This window comes from Aulonocara sp. 'chitande type north' Nkhata Bay, linkage group LG22 (genome assembly GCF_057382095.1).
Source record: "Aulonocara sp. 'chitande type north' Nkhata Bay isolate Kocher_YH1m ecotype deep benthic linkage group LG22, A_spYH_male_GT1.1, whole genome shotgun sequence".
Lineage (NCBI taxonomy): Eukaryota > Metazoa > Chordata > Actinopteri > Cichliformes > Cichlidae > Aulonocara > Aulonocara sp. 'chitande type north' Nkhata Bay.
In genome coordinates, this window is record NC_141364.1 from 13,534,944 (window position 1) to 13,554,346 (window position 19,403).

General features: G+C 43.8%; 1 protein-coding gene across 5 annotated transcripts in view; it reads right to left on the reverse strand.

Moving 5' to 3' along the window:
- Positions 1-3,285: 3,285 nt before the first annotated feature.
- The window catches only part of LOC147303776 (RNA-binding motif, single-stranded-interacting protein 3-like), a 302,868-nt gene continuing 286,750 nt past the window's right edge, over positions 3,286-19,403 (reverse strand). For 2 of the 5 annotated variants that reach the window (XM_086279143.1, XM_086279146.1), the window contains 5 exons: positions 14,898-15,008; positions 7,836-7,925; positions 5,984-6,108; positions 5,436-5,540; positions 3,286-4,162 (listed from right to left, as the gene is read on the reverse strand). In XM_086279143.1, the coding sequence (XP_086135269.1) occupies positions 4,159-4,162; positions 5,436-5,540; positions 5,984-6,108; positions 7,836-7,925; positions 14,898-15,008 (435 nt within the window). In that variant the 3' untranslated portion in view covers positions 3,286-4,158. Of the gene's footprint in view, positions 4,163-5,435; positions 5,541-5,947; positions 6,109-7,835; positions 7,926-14,897; positions 15,009-19,403 lie in introns of all 5 variants that reach the window. The other 3 variants (XM_086279147.1, XM_086279145.1, XM_086279144.1) reach the window with 3 other exon arrangements.

Sequence of the window (19,403 nt, forward strand, 5' to 3'; positions counted from 1 at the left end):
TGTGAGCAGATGAGCAGCGTTGGCACGACGAGGGAACCCTAAAGCCCAACAGTGACTTGTTAGCAGTTGGAGGTGGAAGGGACTTGTTCCACGGGAGATAAGAGCAGATCGTAGCCTGAAGGCGAGCGAAAGCAGATGCTGAGTGGTAGATCAGATGAAAGGAAAGGCCCAATGTGTTGATGTGACTGGATAACAGTCAATGAGGGACAGCTCGAGTGACACGTCTGGCTTCTGATGTCCGTCGGTGGATGGAAGACAGGAATCTTCAGAGGGTGTTTGTGGTGCGACTGAGGGAAAATAAAAATATGGCTTTTACAGTGTAGTTCACTTCGGGAACAATTTTTTTGTGTCATCGAGTGGACAGGAGGCCGGTTAAGATCGAGCTGGCGGCCAAGTGATCAACAGTGGCCGGCTCACCACAGAAAATCACCGATCGCAATGAAAGGCAGAAGCCCAAGACAGCTTCATCTTTAGCACCATAGAGTAACGTTTCCTCAGCACAGCTTCTTTAACAAGCTCTTCCATGTGCTTTGCTTTATTAACAATTACACAGATGATTTGGAATTATTTGGAAGCTTTGTTAAAAAGGCACTCAATGTACAGTTTGATTGTTGCTTACGGAAAAAAAGGAAAACGAGAAATCACCGCGAATGATGACATACCGCAGTTCACTTTGCAACGTGCACACTGCCAGGAGCACAGGATTTGAATGAGTCACATGAACTGCGAGTGCTCAATTGCAATTGTCACCAAACAAAAAGCTCCCTCTCTCTCCGCAAGAAAGGGGTCTTTTGAGGGACACTGGAGTGGATCCTATTGCCCCGGAGGGAGACAAATTGGGCCCGTCAAGCCTCATTGCGAGAGTGACTGAAATTGGTTTGTGGTTCTGCTTCTGCACCATCCAATAAAGAGAAGAAACCTCAGAGAGAGAGAGTGAGAGAGAGATAGCGTGAGAGACGGGGGTGGCGGTGTTGGTGGAAGAGGGAGAGGCTGACAGCGAGGGGAAAATGAGAGCAAAGGAGGGTGGCTTGACCATGGCACATTAATGTTGCAAGCGAAGCCGCGGTTCTTTTTAGTGCTGCGGCACCACAGCCGGGGCCGAGCAGGGGAGGCCACGGGTGAGCAGAACACAGACGCACACAGCGTTCCTGACACACAGGCTTTCTGTAATACGGGCAGAAATGACCCACAGGCAATTTCTCTGGGGACAATCCACAGAGATGAAGTCACTGAAAAAAACCTCATGCGGCTCAGGGATGGAAAGACCGGGTCAGACGAGACGGGGTTGTTTGTGCAACAAATTGGGACAACTAGGGGTGTAACTGACACTCAGTGGCGAGGTTGAGGAAGAAGCTGCCATCGACATCCTGTTATGGCTGGTGGGAAGCCTAGTTACTTCCCACAGGTGTGCTGACCTTCTACAAATGATCAGGAGGGATGTTCAAGACAAGCAGTCCTCTTCTTGCTTTTAAACTCCTTACCTCCATGCTTTGTTAGCGTCACAGTGATGGCAGGCGGTAGTGACAGCGGGCTTACTACACAAATAATACAAAAGCAAAGTGAATGGTTACTACATGTCCACAAAGTTAAATGTGGCTCAGAGGAATATTTCTCCATCATTGTTCTTCTGCATGTCCAATTCAGGGCCGCGGTGGGGAGGGGCTATTCCCAGCTGTCACAGGATGAGAGGCGGGGATGTTGCAAGACTAAAGGTGTTATTTTTGTATAAAACAAATGAGATACAACAAGTGGTGCTGCAAGGTTTTCTGCTCCACGTACTGTTCAAGGCTAAGCCAAACTGCTGGGTGCTGACTAATCCAGCAAGATTATAAACTTCTAAAGAAAAAAAATTGCGATAATTTTCCCAAAATGTCAAACTACTCAGTTAGGCTGCTGTAAACACAAGGAGAGTGCCATTAAGTGCCGTAAAGTTTATGCAATCATTACCAAAAGACTTCAGTTTTGTTCCTTTTGGGGAGCAATTTATGCACAATATGCAGCAAAGGTGACTCTGGTGTTTTGAGCACATAAATATATTAAAAAGCGATCCACCTATGACATACTGATTAAACATGAGGTCAAACAGCAGGGGGGGGGGGGGGGCTTCCTGCTGAAGCTTAGTACACTGACAAATGGCTGAGATAGTTATGGTTGAATTAAACAGATAAACAGAATGAAATTAGCTGGAAGCGATGCGTCGCGTCAACGACCACTTAGCAGACACAGCAACATTCTCCAGTCTGATTCCTAAAGTTTTCCCTGCAGGATTTGAGAGAGAGACAGAGGTGGGATGCACACACAGTGTGTGAAAGCATTACAGAAGAAGACGAGATGAGACACACACAAGAGAAATTAAAAGACGGAAAGAGGACTTTTGATAAAACTGCCACGCAATTCAACACTGTGTGGTGTGTGTGTCTGAGACGGCGTATGAGCGTTATCGATATGCGTGCGCGTGAGCGTGCGCGACAGCTCGGACAACTGTGAAAAGTGTTCTTAAACCCGGTTAAGAAGGATAGCAAGGACTGGTCCGGCCATTAAGGTAAAAAACAAAACCAAAAAAAAAAGAAAAAGAAAAAATAATGAAAAAAAAAAGCAGAAAAAAACCCGACAACAACAGCAACAACAACATCAACATCAACATTAACATCATCATCAACAACAACATCAACAACAACAAAATCAAACTGAAAAATGAAAAGGAAAACAAAACAGAAGGAAACAATAAAAGAAAAACTAAACTCTGGTTCAGAGTGTCTCTTCATCTTTGGTATAAAAATGGCCATCCATGGGCTGCATTTGATCCACAACTAGGAAAGACTACAGAAATTGTCAACAATTTCTTTCTATTGCTTTTGCACTGATTGGTTTAAACCATAAGCTCCTACTGAATCTAACGTTGTTGTTTTTTTTGTTTTACTGCCAGAATTTTCTCTGTAGTTTTTTGTTTTCCTCCTGCTCATTTTATTTATTTTTTTTCCTCCTTTTTTGTGAGTTTTTTTTTTGCAGTGTGACAAGCAAAGCGGGCTAAAAACATCTTTAAAGCTCATAAAAAAGGTAAAATGTGGCAGATAAAAAGCACTAATGTCATCGACAGCAACGTTGCCATGTAAAATAATAATGACGATAAAAAACAAGTTCAGCATTTGCAGCAGACTGCATCCTGCAGGACTGCAGCATGTTTTCTTATGTTTACTTTTTCTTTTTTTTCCTCACTGTGAAAAATCTCTTCAAAGCTTCGCCCCCACCCGCCCGACCACCCGCCCACCCAGAGTCTCCCACCCCCACGACAGACATTTGTTTACTTCTGACACTTAGTTACCTCTGACATAATAATTATCAAAGTTTTCTTCTAATGAAGAAAAGAAAAAAAAGCTCTTCTCTATTAAATCTGTACAGCTTATGTGATAGATTCTTTTTTTTCCTCTTTAGAACAATTCATCTACTGTCTTGTACCCTCCAAGTGGTCCAAGAGACTGTTTTTGTTAGCTTTTTTTTTTTTTTTCCTCCCAACATGACGTCAGACTTAATCTCTGTAAAAAGTTTCTGGCGCCCTTCAAATTAAGGCCATGAAGATTCAAGAAAGAAAGGAGAAAAAAAACATCTTGTTTTTCGAATATATCTAGAAAACTAAGATTTAACACTAGAACATAAAAAGACAGAAAAGAAACTGTAGCTTAATATCTGAGGAAGACAATCTCTGTGTGTATCTCAAACTTGACTCCCCTTTTCTAATTACAAAATAAACTTCATCACCTACCTGCGCATTCAACCTTTTTTTTTTTTTCTTCGAATTTTCAATTTTATTCTTTTTTTGTAGTTTTTCTTTGTTTTGTTTCAATTCGTTGAGAATTTTCTTTGAGAAACTTTTCAAGCTTCAGCCCAGCCCCTTCAGGCAGGTTCCCAGACTAAACAAATTCACTTCTTTGCACTGTGCCCAGCAATTTTCCCCATCCCCTTCCTCTGCAATCTTTGCCTCCTTCTTGATATTTTTTTCCTTGTAGGCCAGGTAGGAAATGAAAAAAGTGTCTCTTTTTTTTTGGTGCCTGGGCAATCTGGAAGCAATCTCTTTTCTTCTCTCTTTCTCCTCACATTCACAGTGCAGCCACCTTCTGTCTCAAGGCAACGCTGTCACAGGAACATTCGCCTAGGCCGTTGCTATCTGATGAAAGAGGAGAAAACAGAAATACAGAGAGAAAGAGAGAGCGTGAGCGCGTCTGCAATCAAAGCACAATTTTACAAACGCAGCGAAGCAATAGAGCCGACGGCTGACAGCTCAGTCAGAATGCTGGAGCAAAATGATACGCGTTAAAGAGTTATGATCGGGTCAGAAAGCAAAAAAGTGACAACGGCAGCCAGGAATAATCTGAATCATTATGTAATGCTACTACATTTCATAGTACTTTGCTTTTTTGATTTCTTTTTAAGGTCTCTATTAAGCCTCTGCTTCACAAAAACCTTCGTCAAACAGAAAAACCTCACAAACTTCACTGCTTTTGTTATCACAAACACCCGAGGGAGACTATCTACTAAAAACAAACTGTAAAAAACAAAACTGAGAAATTGTACCGGATTATAAAACCCAAAATGATCATTTACTTCCAGCCTATTTAAAAAGGACAACAAAAACTAAAAAACAAAACAAACAAACAAAAAAATACCTATCAGTTGCTTAATATTGTTTTAAGTCAATAAAGTTAATATTTAAATGGTGTGAGGAATAAAACATTTTAGTTTTTATGTTATGTGTTCTGTTTGATTATGATATACACTTATTAAGTCAAGACAAATAGTGTCAGTTAATAAAACCCAAGTACCGTAGTATCCATTACTCCATTAGGCAGTCTGAATTGACATAAGGCAGTCGGTGTTATTTAACTAGCATTATTATTCATTGCTTTATCTTGGACAAAAAACTTTAGACACTTTATATTTTAAAATTAGCAGGGCATCACTCTGCACATTACCAGCTGATAGTCACTAACACAGCTTTGTGCTACAGCATTAAGTTAAATATAATCGTAATAGCAGAAATGTAAACAAATATAAATCCGCTGAATAAGACAGATCATTAATCTTCATCATTTTCCTCTCCTTCCCAAACATGTCCGGATGCTACAATATTAAAGGCCAAGCATATCCTCCACAGACGTACACGAGATAAATAAGTAGACGATATAAATGGTGATTACCTAATCTGCATGATGGTTAATTAAAATAATCTGTTTCATTAACTCAAAATGGGTGAAAATGTCATTTAAAGTATTTAATCAGCTTTAATTACTTTGAGCATTTGGGTTTATGTGCTGGATCAATACACACTCACTGGCCACTTTGTTAGGTACACCTGTTCATCTGCTTGTTAATGGAAATATCAGCCAATCGCATGGCAGCAGTTCATTGCATTTAGGCACTGAATTGCCTAAAGGGCTTACGAGAATGATCCAAAGTAGAGAAAATATCCAGTGAGCAGCAGTTCTCTGGGTGAAAGCGCCTTGTTGATGCCAGAGGTCAGAGTTGAACAGCCAGACTGCTTGGAGCTGATAGGAAGGCAACAGCAACTCAAATAAATGATTGTTACAACCAAGGTATGCAAGAGGAGCGTCTGTTACACCTGTTAACTAACAACAGGAAACTGAGGCGACTGTTTGCACAGGCTGGCCAAAATCAGACAAGAGAAGATTGGAAAAATGTTTCCTGGTACAACAACAAGAAATAAGGAATCCATCATGTCTGTATCAGTGGCTCAGGCTACTGGTGGTGTAATGGTGTGGGGGATCCTTATTGTTTGGAACTAATGAAGTGGCTGGTATATATATATATATATATATATATACACACACATACATATACATAGTCATATATATTGCCGTTTCAAAAGCTTGAATTTTAAAAATAAGATTATATATTAAGAAAAAAATTAATGAAGAGAGATTTTGATGCATACAAAAGGTTAGCAGAAACTGTCTCCTGCTGGACGTACTTGGACTGGTATGAGTAAGCAGGAACATGGTCAGTAGCACTGTCCACCTGGATCTGTTGCTGCTGGCCAGCCACGTCCTGTGATGAAGGAGCCACTGTCTGGGGTGAAGCGTCTGTCACCACTCCCTGGACACACACAGAGACACAGGTGGAAACATGTAAGCTTGGAAGAAGACAAGTATGCGGCTGTATCTAGTAAACTTCTCCTTCTGTCTACTCTGTGTTTACATTTGTGGTGTCGCATGCCTGTCTGTCTTGGAAAAGGGACAATTCTTCTGTTGCTTTTCTGCTGCTTATGCGGTTTGTCTTATTTGTTTTCTGTAAAAGGATTTTTTGGTGCAGTTTCATCACAGAAATCAAGAGTCTAAGGATAGAGAATATCTTTCCCGCAGACGTAATACAGACAATTTGATTTGACTTGACATAAAAGTATACCAAAGAGCATTTTTTTGTTTATTCACTTCTCAAACTGACAGACCCTATGGCAGCTCCATCCACTCTAAACACATAACTTCATTTAAAGCAAAGAGTTCTTCCATCCGAAGAAGCCAATATACGTTGAGAAGAATTACACACGCTGTAGAAGTGCGGCCGACGTTTGCTTCGTGCACTACAACAAAAAAATAAAAGGAGCATTTTTATTCTAAGAAGAGCAATACCGAGGAGGCTAAACAATAAAAAAGATGCACAGTCTGTGCGTGAGATCATGCCATTAATGAAACATACTTTATATTTTTTGCCGAATTTTAAGTCTAAGGTAGAAACTTTTTTAAGGATGGCTACGTACAATGAATTCATCACAACAGCCTCTTAGCCTTTTTACGTGTCGAGCAATACAGATAGCCACCATCACTGAGTCATCTCAATCACCTTTAACAAGCTCTCAAGGATACTGCGTCCTGTCCATACATCAGCCCTCCAGACACTGGCTGATACAGTGATATACACCCCGCTGCTGACGCTGGCACTGAGAAGACAATTGTGAGGATGAAATAGGCAAGAGGTGCCGTGGGCTACGCTACAACTACATCTCTTTCCTCCGCCTCGCTCCTTCATGACGAAGACTGCAACTTTCTGACGGGGTGGGATGTGGGAGGGGGTGGGGTGGGGTGGGGGGGGGTGGGGGGGGGGCGAGGAAGCGACTAATGGCTCTGTCAGTGAAAACTGTCATTGTCCGTTGCCGGTGGGCTAGCCAGAGCTCCGTGGCTGACGGATGTGTGCATGTTCCAGCTACCTACCAGCTTAAACCGGCTGTAGGGGAAGAGGTGGGGTGGAGAGAGAGAGACAGCACCGCCGGCACTGTGTCTCACTTCAGCTCCTGTCATCTGATACACGACTGATAGTCCATCTGAGTACGACCGCACTGTCAGCCGCCAGACAGCTGGCCCGCTCTCCTTGCTGGCCTGCCTGCCTGCCTGCCTGCCTGCCTGCCTACCCACCCGCTCTCCACGTTCATCATTTCTCAGCCTGGACTGCCCGAACCTGCCAGGAGCTCAGACAGCCGCCGAGGACGTGAGAAAGTCTACACTGCACTTCAAATGTCTTTCCCAAATACTATAAAACTTCTGACTCATCTTGCTTTGCTTGCAGTTTTTGATCCTTGTTATGTGCTGCTGGTACGAAGCCATTTGTTTAGAGAGAATAAAAGCAATTTGCGCCATGCTTCAAATGTAATTTGTCAATTTAATGACTGTTTAAGTCTACTGATGTGGCGAGCAGGCTTAGAAATGGCGAAGGGAGTGCTTGTGGGTGGAAGTGAGTAGGCTGTTAGTACTAATGATGTCCTCCTATGCGTAAACGTCGACAGATTTTTAATACTTGACGAGTAGCGTGCGCATGCATGTGGGTCTTACTTCGACAGGGACAGCGGTTGGAGGCACAGGAGTGTACTGGGGAATGTAGGTCCCTTGCATAGGCGCCGCGGCGGCTGCAGCAGTCATGTACTGAAACAGAAACAAAAGACACACACGCATCAAAATCCTGTCATGTGGTAATTCTTACAACACACATCGGAACCACAAATTCCATTATAACATTAATCAATACATGCTTTTCACATAAAAAAGCCCTATGTCTATCATAATTCCCTGGAAGACTCATTCAGTGTAATTACTCCCATAACTATTAGGGTGGCAGATTGCTGTGCCCTCAGCATCCTTTGGGGGGCGCTAAAAGAATATGTGTATATATTGAGCAGAGCAGAGCAGATCAGAAGACTACATAAGGAGAAGGAGAAAGAGGAGAAAGAAGAGATGCCCTGCTGTCCCACCAAGACTTCAGAGGCAAGCAAATGCACTGGGCCACAGCTGAGAAGATAAAAAAACGACAGGGATGAGGAGAGAGAGGGAGAGGAAAGAAAAAGCAGGTGGTCTGCTGCCTGTGGCCTATATTCTTTTAGTCATGCATGCCCTGGCTTTTAACAGGGTGCTAGCTTGCTCCAAGATGGCCATTTTACAGGCGTGACACAGGTTTCGTTACATGACAGCCAGGGGGGGGCTTTCACATGCAATATGAATGAAGACACGGCACTTTGTGCAAAGCCTTTTCTGTAACTTGCTGTGAATGCTTTGTGTGGCGGTGGTAATGGTGAACACACACACACACACATCAGTGTGAGCCTGATTTACTAGTGTGCGTGCTTGTTTTTAATTAGCACATGCCTGTGCATAAAAGATGACTTATCACTATTTGTCCGTCCAACTGTGAATGTGCAAGTTCTCCTGTGTACAGCTGTGTGTGGGATACATACGTGTGTGTGTGTGTCTGTGTTTGAGAAAGACAGACAAAGACAAAGAGGCTTGGAATGATAATGCTGCAGTACAGCGCCAACGGATGTGATCCCAGATAAAAGCCACCAGGCTGCCTCTCCCCCTGGCCTCATCTTCCTGCTGCTTTTCCGGACCAAGCGAAAAGGGAAGTACAATCCCTTTCTTTCTATTTTATTTTTCCCTTTGCCTCTTAGTCCCACCTGCAAGTGCTAAAAAGCGTGTACGCAGTGAATGCAGTACGAGTCGGTAATGGAGGGGCTGCGCCGGGCTGCGAAGCCTTTCTTGGCCGCGGCCCCGGCGGTGCTGGTGAAGTGTCATTACCGGCAGCGTTGCTAATGGATCGGGTACGGCTCCACCGCTCACCGCTAATGAGAGCAGCTAAAGGCCATGGACATGGGTGATTAACTCCCCCACCGTTGCTACGCGCGGCCAGGAGGATGCCCTGGGATGGATGTTAGTGTGGCGTTCGTAGGCGAGCGTGGCTGTGTGGGTCCGGGCAGGGGAATTTAAGGTTATCACACCTTCAGAGCTGTCACACTCAGGATGGGGTGAGGTGGCATATCCAGACTTCCTGACACATTACCACATTACCTCTCCGTGTCGTCCCTTCTTTCCTCTCACCTTCCTGTCACTCTCTCTCTTTCTTGCTCGCTCTCTTTCAACCTGCTAGCGTCTAAAAAGGCCTATCAGATTGTTGAAGTGACCTTCTCCCTGGTGGATCAAAACCATGCATACCAATTTTCCTCGGGACTTTAGGTCTTCGCCTCTCCACCCTATTAACTTATTCAGCCAACTCACCTGTGAGGGCTGCATGAAAGCAAATGAAGGAAAGTAGGAGATAATTAGCAATATCAAAATCTCCCTGTCATAGGGAGAATGTCCATTTGAAAGGTTATATTTCTCTGCAGGACTGCAAAAGGAATTTAAATTAGATTTAACAAGAAAATTTAATAAGATAAGATTTTTTTCTTTTACCATAACCATTAGTTAACCTATTTAATGTGGCAGGTTGAGCAAGGCATATTTCTCCAGTCGCTGCTGCGGCAAGTCAGGGGGATGTCAAGCGCGGCTACAGATAATCGAGTTGCTATAGTGATAAAGATGATTTTTGTCCAATTTCAACACTTTTAATACTTTGCTGTCCATATTCAGGGGACAGGTTTGGGTAATATAAAGCATCCCTAATTGGCCATAAATGGTGTTTCACTCTCCAAGTCACACATATACGTCAATACACATGCACACACACACAGCAGTGCCAGAAGCAGATGGCGTGTGCGTATGTTTGATGAACAGGAGGCCTGAATAGCTCCTTAACGAGAATGGTGTGAGTAGACTCCTTAAGTCTCTTCTCTACCATCACTCTCCATGACATACACCTATAACTACGGTATAAATTCAGACCGCAATGCAGCAACACCAGGATGAAAATCCATAGCATAGACACAGCCGCGCTGGTTCAGCGGTGGTTTGGGCCTCTGCACCACAATGATGTGTAAAGACACTTTAAGTTTGGTGGGTACGAGGATTTCTCAGCTTTGGTGGAATGTGGCACAGCACATTAGCATTTCCAAATGTTCACATAAATCTTCTGCCTCTTGGCCTGCCACTCAAGCTCCGCATCTATCCATCCTCTGTGCGTTGACGCTCTCTTTTTCAGTTGTATCGTCTGCAAGGTGAGGGATAATAGCGGGTCAAGGCTAGAACATCCAGCTACTCAGTGTATGTTATTAATGGCCATGCGGCGTGGGGGAAGGGCTCTGATGATTACTGATCTAAAAATCACAGTGAAGTTCTATTGGAAATGCACATCAATAGTTGTGAATTACAGTGCTGTCCCACTTCACTGTGACAAGCTCTTCATATCCTCATCCCAAGGGTTTGTTAAGACTGCCTGCAGAGATTAATGCCAGTAAAATCAGTCACTTTTATGGTAGAAAGCTTTTATTTACGACTCCCTCTCCCTCACCAGGATATTGTTTAAACTTTTTGACCACCGGTGCTATCAGTGTTTCCCACAGAATTACACTGCTTTGTAAGGAGACAGGGGCATATACTCGTACATATATGCGCGCGAGTATGAAAGAAGAAGCTGTTGCCGTGGGTTCCGGTTGGAGTGGCCCTTCAGCTCACAGCAGGTATGAAGACTACCGTCGCCAGCTGCAGTTCAAAATGTGGAGCTGGAGTCTGTCCGACTGCAGATTCTTGCAGCTGATTGACATTGAGGACCACTCAACCTGCTTGCTTCCTATGAGCCAGACTTTCTTGTTATTTAAAGTGGTTTTGAGAAACAGGCTTTCTGAAGGTCTTTCAAAGTTATTCTTTGAACATTGGCTGCTTTTTCTCTCATTTTCAGTCCAGTCCTTTTTTCTTCAGAGAAGCATTTTCTTTATTTCTTAAGCCACTTGGCACTAACCTTTTAATCATTCAAGCATAAAAAGGCTTGAATGACTTGTGAACCAGTGTTGTGTCTGCACATAGACAACTTTGCAAGAGAACCAGTTTGCTCCAATTTATTTAGTTGAATTTTTGAAAAATGTCCAATTAACATAGTTTGACAGCATAAAGTTGTATTTTTTCACCAAAAAGGTGATTCACAAAGAGCTATTGACGCAACATTTGGCATATCTCGGTGTAGTGTTTCCTTAAAAACGTGAGGAAACTAGACAGGGAGGACAAAATAAATGGTAGGCCTACAAACTATCTATAGCAGATGAACAGTATCTGAAGGCCAGGACACAGAGAGATGCATCTGGCCTTTCACTTGTCTGGAAAACAGGGAGAAAAGGCCAAGCTATGAACTGAACTGGACTGAAAATCAGTGAGTACAGGAAATATTTGGTTCAAATCGCTACCAATATGGTGGAGGTCAGGAGAGAAGTGCAACAGGTGAATCTTGTCAAAATTGATGGAATTATAAACACAGGAAAGTACCATTAGATATTGATCCACCATGCAGTGCCATTTAGAAAGAGTCTGACTGGCAGTGGCTTCATTTTTCATCATGACAATGATCAAGAAGGCTGGAAAACTATTCCTGAAGACTATTTAAAGGAATTAAAAGAAGGCTTGTCTAAGAGAGTTCAGACTGTGTTGAAGAATAAAGGTGATCATACCAAATACTGACTTCTTAAAATTGCACAAGCCCTGGTTTTGCCTCATATGACGTATTACTTTATATATTTCCATGTTTCATCAAATCGCAGCACCTATTTCCTGTTTTCGTAGCAAAATATAAAAGAAATGAGGGGAGGTCACTGATTCCCGATCCAGCCTTTAGATTCAGGATCAGACCAACATCACAGCTCCAAATATTTCAAAAGAATGTAAACCTGGACTAAGACAAAATAAAGATAGTTCAAGAGTGTTGCATTAAAAATAATCATCCCAGTCTTGCAAAGACCAAAGAGCTCGGTGGTAGGGGGAATCAGCAGGGTGTCAACATGTGTTACAGTCCGAAGTCGAAGAGGAAGAAGAAAGTGCATGCTCGTCAACTTTACCCATGCAGGGAAAGCTTACGAGCATGCACACGCACAGATGTATGTAGAAAAAAGCAAAAACACGAGGGAAGCTGTCCAGATAATAAAGGAAAACACTTCATACAAATCTGTCTTCCTGTGACACAGATGCTGTCAATCACCGCTGTCACCATGACAACAGAGTTCTTCATGCCATGACAGAAAGAGGATGGAGAACACTGAGGGAAGGTCACCTCCTGTCATGTCAAACAATATGTCGTTCGCACAAACGTAGATGCTGACAGCCATGCAATCACACACAGACACAAATATCAAAAGGACGAACAGAGCGCACGCACATGTGCACATGCACGTGCACAGCGACTAACAGGGACACGAGGCATGACAGATAGACTCCTGTTAAGTGGTGAGACCTCGAAGACGGTAAATAAATCAGCAACAGAGCAATATGCACCAAACAAGGTAAAATAAATCAGCGTGAAGCATGGATGGCATGTTTATGTGTGCCATCCATAAACAGTGCGCCTGAGGTTCTTTAGCATTCTGTAATCAAGTCGTTCAAGTCAGACAGACACCAAGCTGAACTGGATGAGTTCAAAACAGAACATTTTCTGGTGAAGCAGCTAAATTCCAAAGCAGTGACCATTAGGAGGCAACGATCCATCCTCATTCGTTATGAGGCGAGGTTTTTCCTTGCCGCTCCTTTTTAAAGCCTCACCCTGCAAGCTGATCTGCGCTGCAAAATAACACGGCATTCTCGGAAAGCTACGGTCACCACACCAGTGTGACAGCTTGGGCGGACTGAGAACATTTGGTTCTTTTCTTGGAGAGAAAAAGGAAGCCACAGCCATACACAAACAGCCGCAGCGAGGCCTGGAACAGCCAAGAGTATTCTGAGGTGTGGCTCTACTTCAGCAGCCAGAAGCATGATAAGTTGTTGACTCTGGAGACGGTGCTTACTGCAGGTGCTCTTCTGCGGTGAAGGCTAAGTCACGTGACCAGTAGGGGCATTCAAAATAACCTCACCGCTTCTGTGTGTACACTTGAGGAATGTGCTCAAAGAGTATGTGGTGTCAAGTCCAGTTAAATACATGAATAGTTACAGATCCTTGTTCCTAACCCCTTCTTTTTAACAGGCTTTCCCAATCATGAAAGGGATTTTGCATCTGGTGTAGGAAACGCGTCTCAGTTCCCCAAGATGATCAAGTGTGGCATGGCGTGCATGTTAGTTCAGCCGTAGAGAGGTTAGGCTACACAGCACATTGCCTCAGGAAAGCTAAGGGGAGAGGTAGAAAGGGTAAACCCGAAATGAAAAAAGCAGACAGAGAGCTTTAACCCACTTTCTCCTATAATACAACCCATCAAACATCAGAAGCCATCATCATAGATTAGCCTGTCTCTAATCCTGGCTGTTAGCACAGCTGGGGCAGATTAGGGAGGGGGCATTCCTGACAGAGCCAACATGGCGTCACAGTCGCTGACAGCTCACCTGGAAACACATGGATAACTGTACAATGCAGCACTGTTTCAATCATACACACCCAAACACACACACAGAGATCAAACGTAGTTCTGGAGCAAAGCTGTCTGCCTGCCCGCCTGCCTGCGGGCAGCAGGGTTAGGGCAGGAAGTCAGGCTTCAGAACTGTGTGACACCTCTAAGTCGACTTGATCCTGAAACAGGTGGGGAGTTCACGGTTTAGGGGCCAGCAACTGTAAGTGAGTGTGTGGAAAACTGATGGAGCGATAGATTTTCTGTGCGATTTAGAGAGCGAGGAGAGACAGAAAAGTGTGAGAAAGAAACAGAAATTAGGGGGTGAAAGTGAAAAAGGTGGAGAAGCGAGAGGCCTGTCACACTGTTGAGCTTCACAGGAAGTCTGTTTAATGTGGAAGATCAGGAAGGAAATACGCTCTCTCAATATGTGGCTGTGAACGCATGCTGTGTAAAACAAATGATATGGCAGCTCCGTGGCTGAGCACATGTGGCGACAGCCTAAGAAGGTTTGGCTTCTTTGAAAGGAAATGTAAAACCCATCTCTTACTCAGTGTTTCTAAACTAAACGAACAATGTTCTCTGAGATGAAAAGCCTCCAACTCGGTCATACCGACCTATAGCACCCCTCACAACAACTTGAACATTTCTTTTTCATCTCTCAAGACTAGACGCAGATTTTTTTAGATATTTTCCAACTGTATACTGGAATAGAGGAAACAAATAACAAAAAACAACCGACCACGTATATTTAAAGTGCACCCTTCTATGAATCGATTTGATTTCATTTTGGAGCAGACTACATGTCATCTACCCTGCAGACACCCCGGGATACTCCACTAGAAACCGGAATGTATTGCTGGGGAAAGAAAGACACCTGGATTACACTGCTTACCCACCGTGACCGGACATCGGATAAGCAGAGGAAAATTTGGTTGTGCTTGCTGTTACTGTCGAGTGTAGGTATTTCTTAGAGTTAAGTGACTTCCAGTAAACATGTAAAATATGCACTGAGGACGACACTCAAAGCAACAGGTTGTTGCTAGTACAGCTAACATGTTGGAGCACTTCAAAATGTCCTTGTAGCCAGATTCTGTCACGATGATCACGGCAACTATGTGTGCTTGTGTGGGGTTATCTGTGTGTGGTTCGCTGTGACACAGCGAATCCTACTCACACTTCCTGTAGTGCCCAGGGACAGATGGTTCATCTGCTGAGTGAGAGGGCCCATCATATTGGCAGGCTGCATGGACATAGTGTGGTCCATGGCTGGCGTGATCACTGCACCCTGAGGGAAGCAGGTAAAAACAAACAAACAAATAAAAACAAAAAAAGGACAAGGTGAGAAGAATTAAGGAACAGAAGAAATGATGGAGCATTTTGATTTAGTGAATTTCTCTCTGATTAACTATGCGGGCTTACATAAGCCTTAAGCGAACTTCCACAAGTAGTTGCTAGTCCTCATACTGTCTAAATATAAATTATATAGTCCTTTAGACTAGGCGAAACAAAGTGAGATGAAGTACAACATAAGAGAATGTCAGCATGAGGACAGAAAGAAGAAAACTTGGGTTAGCGATTGAATCATCAAAAGCATGAAATGAATAGAAACAGAGGACGACAGGAGGGTTTTTGGGCACAAAAAGACGGACGGTGTCAATAATCAGCAACAGAACACAGGGACCAATACACACCACTGTCTTTAGTCTATCAAAGCCATCACTATCTGCTGCCGATGTATCAGCAGTATGATTTTTTTTTTGGGTTGCCGAGTGAAAATGCTTTCTCTCCGTCCCTCGCTCTCACTTGCTCGCTCTTGAGCCTGTCCTCCCAGTATAATGCACAGCATGTTTTTCCCTAACGGGCGGATGAGAACACTAGAAGCTTCTTTTTCACGGTGCAGTGAAACATGAGGGAAAGCGATGAAACCATTGTTGCTCTTTCATCCCTTGTCATGATAGCTCCATTTCCTCAGCACTGAAGCCTTCGAAGGAATGCATTCAAAACCAGCCCTTTTTCTTCTGCTCGGCTCTCTTCTCTTGTTGTGCGCTCGTAACACTGTAACGATGCCTATGTGTGTTTGTGGGTAAGCCTGCAACACACTGTGTGTAACGAGTGTGAAGGAGGACAGTACTGTCTAACTTCAAAGTGTGTGTGTGAGGGTGCAATTTAAGTAGTGTATGCTTGGGAGTGTGTGTGCATGTGTGTACCCCACTGGCGACTCTGTGTGGGCCTTTTGGAGAACAAACTGTGCAGACACAGCCTGTCAGAATTGCTCTGCTTGTCTACTCCCTGCATTCCCAACACAGGCAGCTAAACCGCTCTTCCTTCCTCCCTCTCCTCTTCCATCTCTGCTACCTCTAGCTCAATATAGAAGCTTCACATGAAACTTTGTGGAGGTACACAAACAAGAAAGAAACTGGATAACGAGTGGACACAAAAAGTAGGATTAGTTGTCACCTCTTCATGTCCTGGACTAGTGTTGTTGAAAACTGTAAGGCTAAATGAATAGCCGTGAGGTCAATTAGAGACATAAAGGAGAACGCCTTATAGGAAAGAACCATGAAACACATGAATGTATCAAGTTCTGAAACCTTGAAAATATTTTTTTTGGATACAAATATTAAGGCAGGTGACTCAACAATGACAGTAATTACCAGTCACTAAATAAATGTAATGTTTGATAACAAATAAAGGCGAGGAGGAGTGAAGAAGGTAATCAAATATAATCTTGTGAAAAAGAAGGTTTTCACAGGACTCACTGCATGGTGAGTCCTGGGGTGTACTTAGTTGCTTTCAACTATGTACACCCCAGGATTCAATAGCTTGTTTAACCGCCTTTAGGAGCAATTGTTTTCTGTCTGACTTTATCAGTCACTCACATTGTTGGGGAGGAATTTTAGCCGCTCTTCTTTGCATCATTGCTTCAGTTCATTGAGGTTTTCAGGCTTTTGTTTATACACAGTTCACTTAAGGGCTCGCCGCAGCATTTTGATCAAGTAGAGGTCTGGGCCATTGTGACACCTTGATTTTTTTTATTTTTCAGACATTCTGTTGCAGTTTTTCTGCTTTGTTTGGGGTCATTGTCCTATTTCATGACCCAGTTAGAGCAAAGCTGTCCAACAGGTGGCCTCACATTTGTCCACAGTATTCTAGAGTCACGTGGTCGACTCAGTGACAATAAGGTGGCGCAGGTCCTCTGGCTGATAAACAAGCCCGAATCATCAACCCTCTACCACTGTGCTTGTCTTTTGGAATGAGGTGTTTGTGCTGGCAGGCTGTTTGGTTTTTGCTCAACATGATTCTGCAGATTAAGGTCCAAATGTCTCCACATTGGTGTAATCTGTCCAAAGAACACTGATCCAGAAGTTGTGGGTTTTTTTTTCAAATGCAACTTTGCAAACCTAAGCTGTGCTGCCATGTTTGTTTTAGAGAGAAAAGGCTTTCTCCTGGAAACCCTTCCAAATAGGCCAAACTTGTTTAGTGTTTTTCCTAATTGTACTCTCATAAACTTTAAGATTTAACATGCTAATGGAGGCTTGTAGCTCTGAGAAGTAGCTCTTGGCATTCTGCAGTTTCTCTGAGCATTGCGCGTCGAATTCGCTGAGATGTCCACTTCTGGGGATATTGCAACATTATGTTAACACACGCTTAAATGTTCCCAATCAGCAAACAACAAACTGCTTTTATAGAGGTGTTTAGACTCGCTGATGATCAATTAATCAAGTGCATTCGATCACCAACCTCCGGCTGCTACTTTCCCACTTACTGGAAGCAGTAAGGATGTGATTTTCTTTTCACATGACAGTAAGGTTGATATATCCCGCCCGAACTTAAACTAAGATTAAATTCCCTCGTGGATATGCAGACGGGAGTCTTTGCACACCACGGGCAAGTAGTTGTACCTATTACACCCACATTCTAAGCTGCTGGGAGTGCACTTCAAGGACACATACATACACTCAACAAAAATATAAACGCAACACCTTTGTTACTGCTCCCATTCCCCATGGGATGGACTGTTTCAGAAGAATGTTGAAATTTTGCATGTTGGACAAGAAAGTGTGTTCATGACTCTTTTTTTAAAAAAAATACAAGATTAAGAAATCCACAGGCATTCAGAAAAACCAATATATTACACTGAATCTGCAACATTTATACGCCTCTCTCTCTCGAGCAGTAGAGTGGACCAGGCCTAGGGCATAATAGATTAGCAAAGGAAGATTTCCTTAAATGTGCTTTCAGTGCGTTAAGATTAAATTTTGAGTGGGAGTAGGAAGAGCAGTCCACAGCGATCCATTCAGGAATATACACTCAACAAAAATATAAACGCAACACCTTTGTTACTGCTCCCATTCCCCATGGGATGGACGTAGAGACCTAAAATTCATTCCAGATACACAATATAACCATCCCTCCCAAACAGTGGTCACAAATCAGTCCAAATGTGTGGTAGTGGGCACATCTGCTATATTGAGATAATCCATCCCACCTCACAGGTGTGCCACATCAGGATGCTGATCTGACATCATGAGTAGTGCACAGGTGTACCTCAGACTGCCCACAACAAAAGGCCACCCTGGAATGTGCAGTTTTTTGCGCTATTGGGGGTCTGGGGTCCCAGAACCGGTCAGTATCTGGTTTTGTGCAGTTTTGTCTCACAGCAAAATGCCACAGATGCCACAAGCAATGAGGGAGCGTGCAATTGGCATGCTGACAGCAGGAATGTCAACCAGATCTGTCGCCCGTGCATTGAATGTTCATTTCTCAACCATAAGCCGTCTCCACAGGCGTTTCAGAGAATATGGCAGCACATCCAACCGGCCTCACAACCGCAGACCTCGTGTAACCACACCAGCCCAGGACCTCCACATCCAGCAGGTTCACCTCCAAGATCGTCTGAGACCAGCCACCCAGACAGCTGCTGGAACAATTGGTTTGCACAACCAAACAATTTCTGCACAAACTGTCAGAAACCGTCTCAGGGACGCTCAACTGCATGCCCGTCGTCCTCATCGGGGTCTTGACCTGACTCCAGCTCGTCGCCGTAACAGACTTGTGTGGGCAAATGCTCACATTCGATGGCGTCTGGCACGTTGGAGAGGTGTGCGCTTCACGGATGAATCATGGTTCACATTGTTCAGGGCAGATGGCAGCTGAGAATGTCCCAGTTCTTGCATGGCCAGCATACTCACCGGACATGTCACCCATTGAGCATGTTCGGGATGTGCTTGACCGGCGTATACGACAGCGTGTACCAGTTCCCACGAATATCCAACAACCTCGCACAGCCCAGAAGTGGAGTGGACCAACATTCCACAGGCCACAATTGACAATCTGATAGACTCCATGCGACGATGTGTTGCACTGCATGAGGCAAATGGTGGTCACACCAGATACTGACCGGTTCTGGGTCCCCAGACCCCCAATAGCGCAAAAAACTGCACATTCCAGGGTGGCCTTTTGTTGTGGGCAGTCTGAGGTACACCTGTGCACTACTCATGATGTCAGATCAGCATCCTGATGTGGCACACCTGTGAGGTGGGATGGATTATCTCAATATAGCAGATGTGCCCACTACCACACATTTGGACTGATTTGTGACCACTGTTTGGGAGGGATGGTTATATTGTGTATGTGGAATGAATTTTAGGTCTCTACGTCCATCCCATGGGGAATGGGA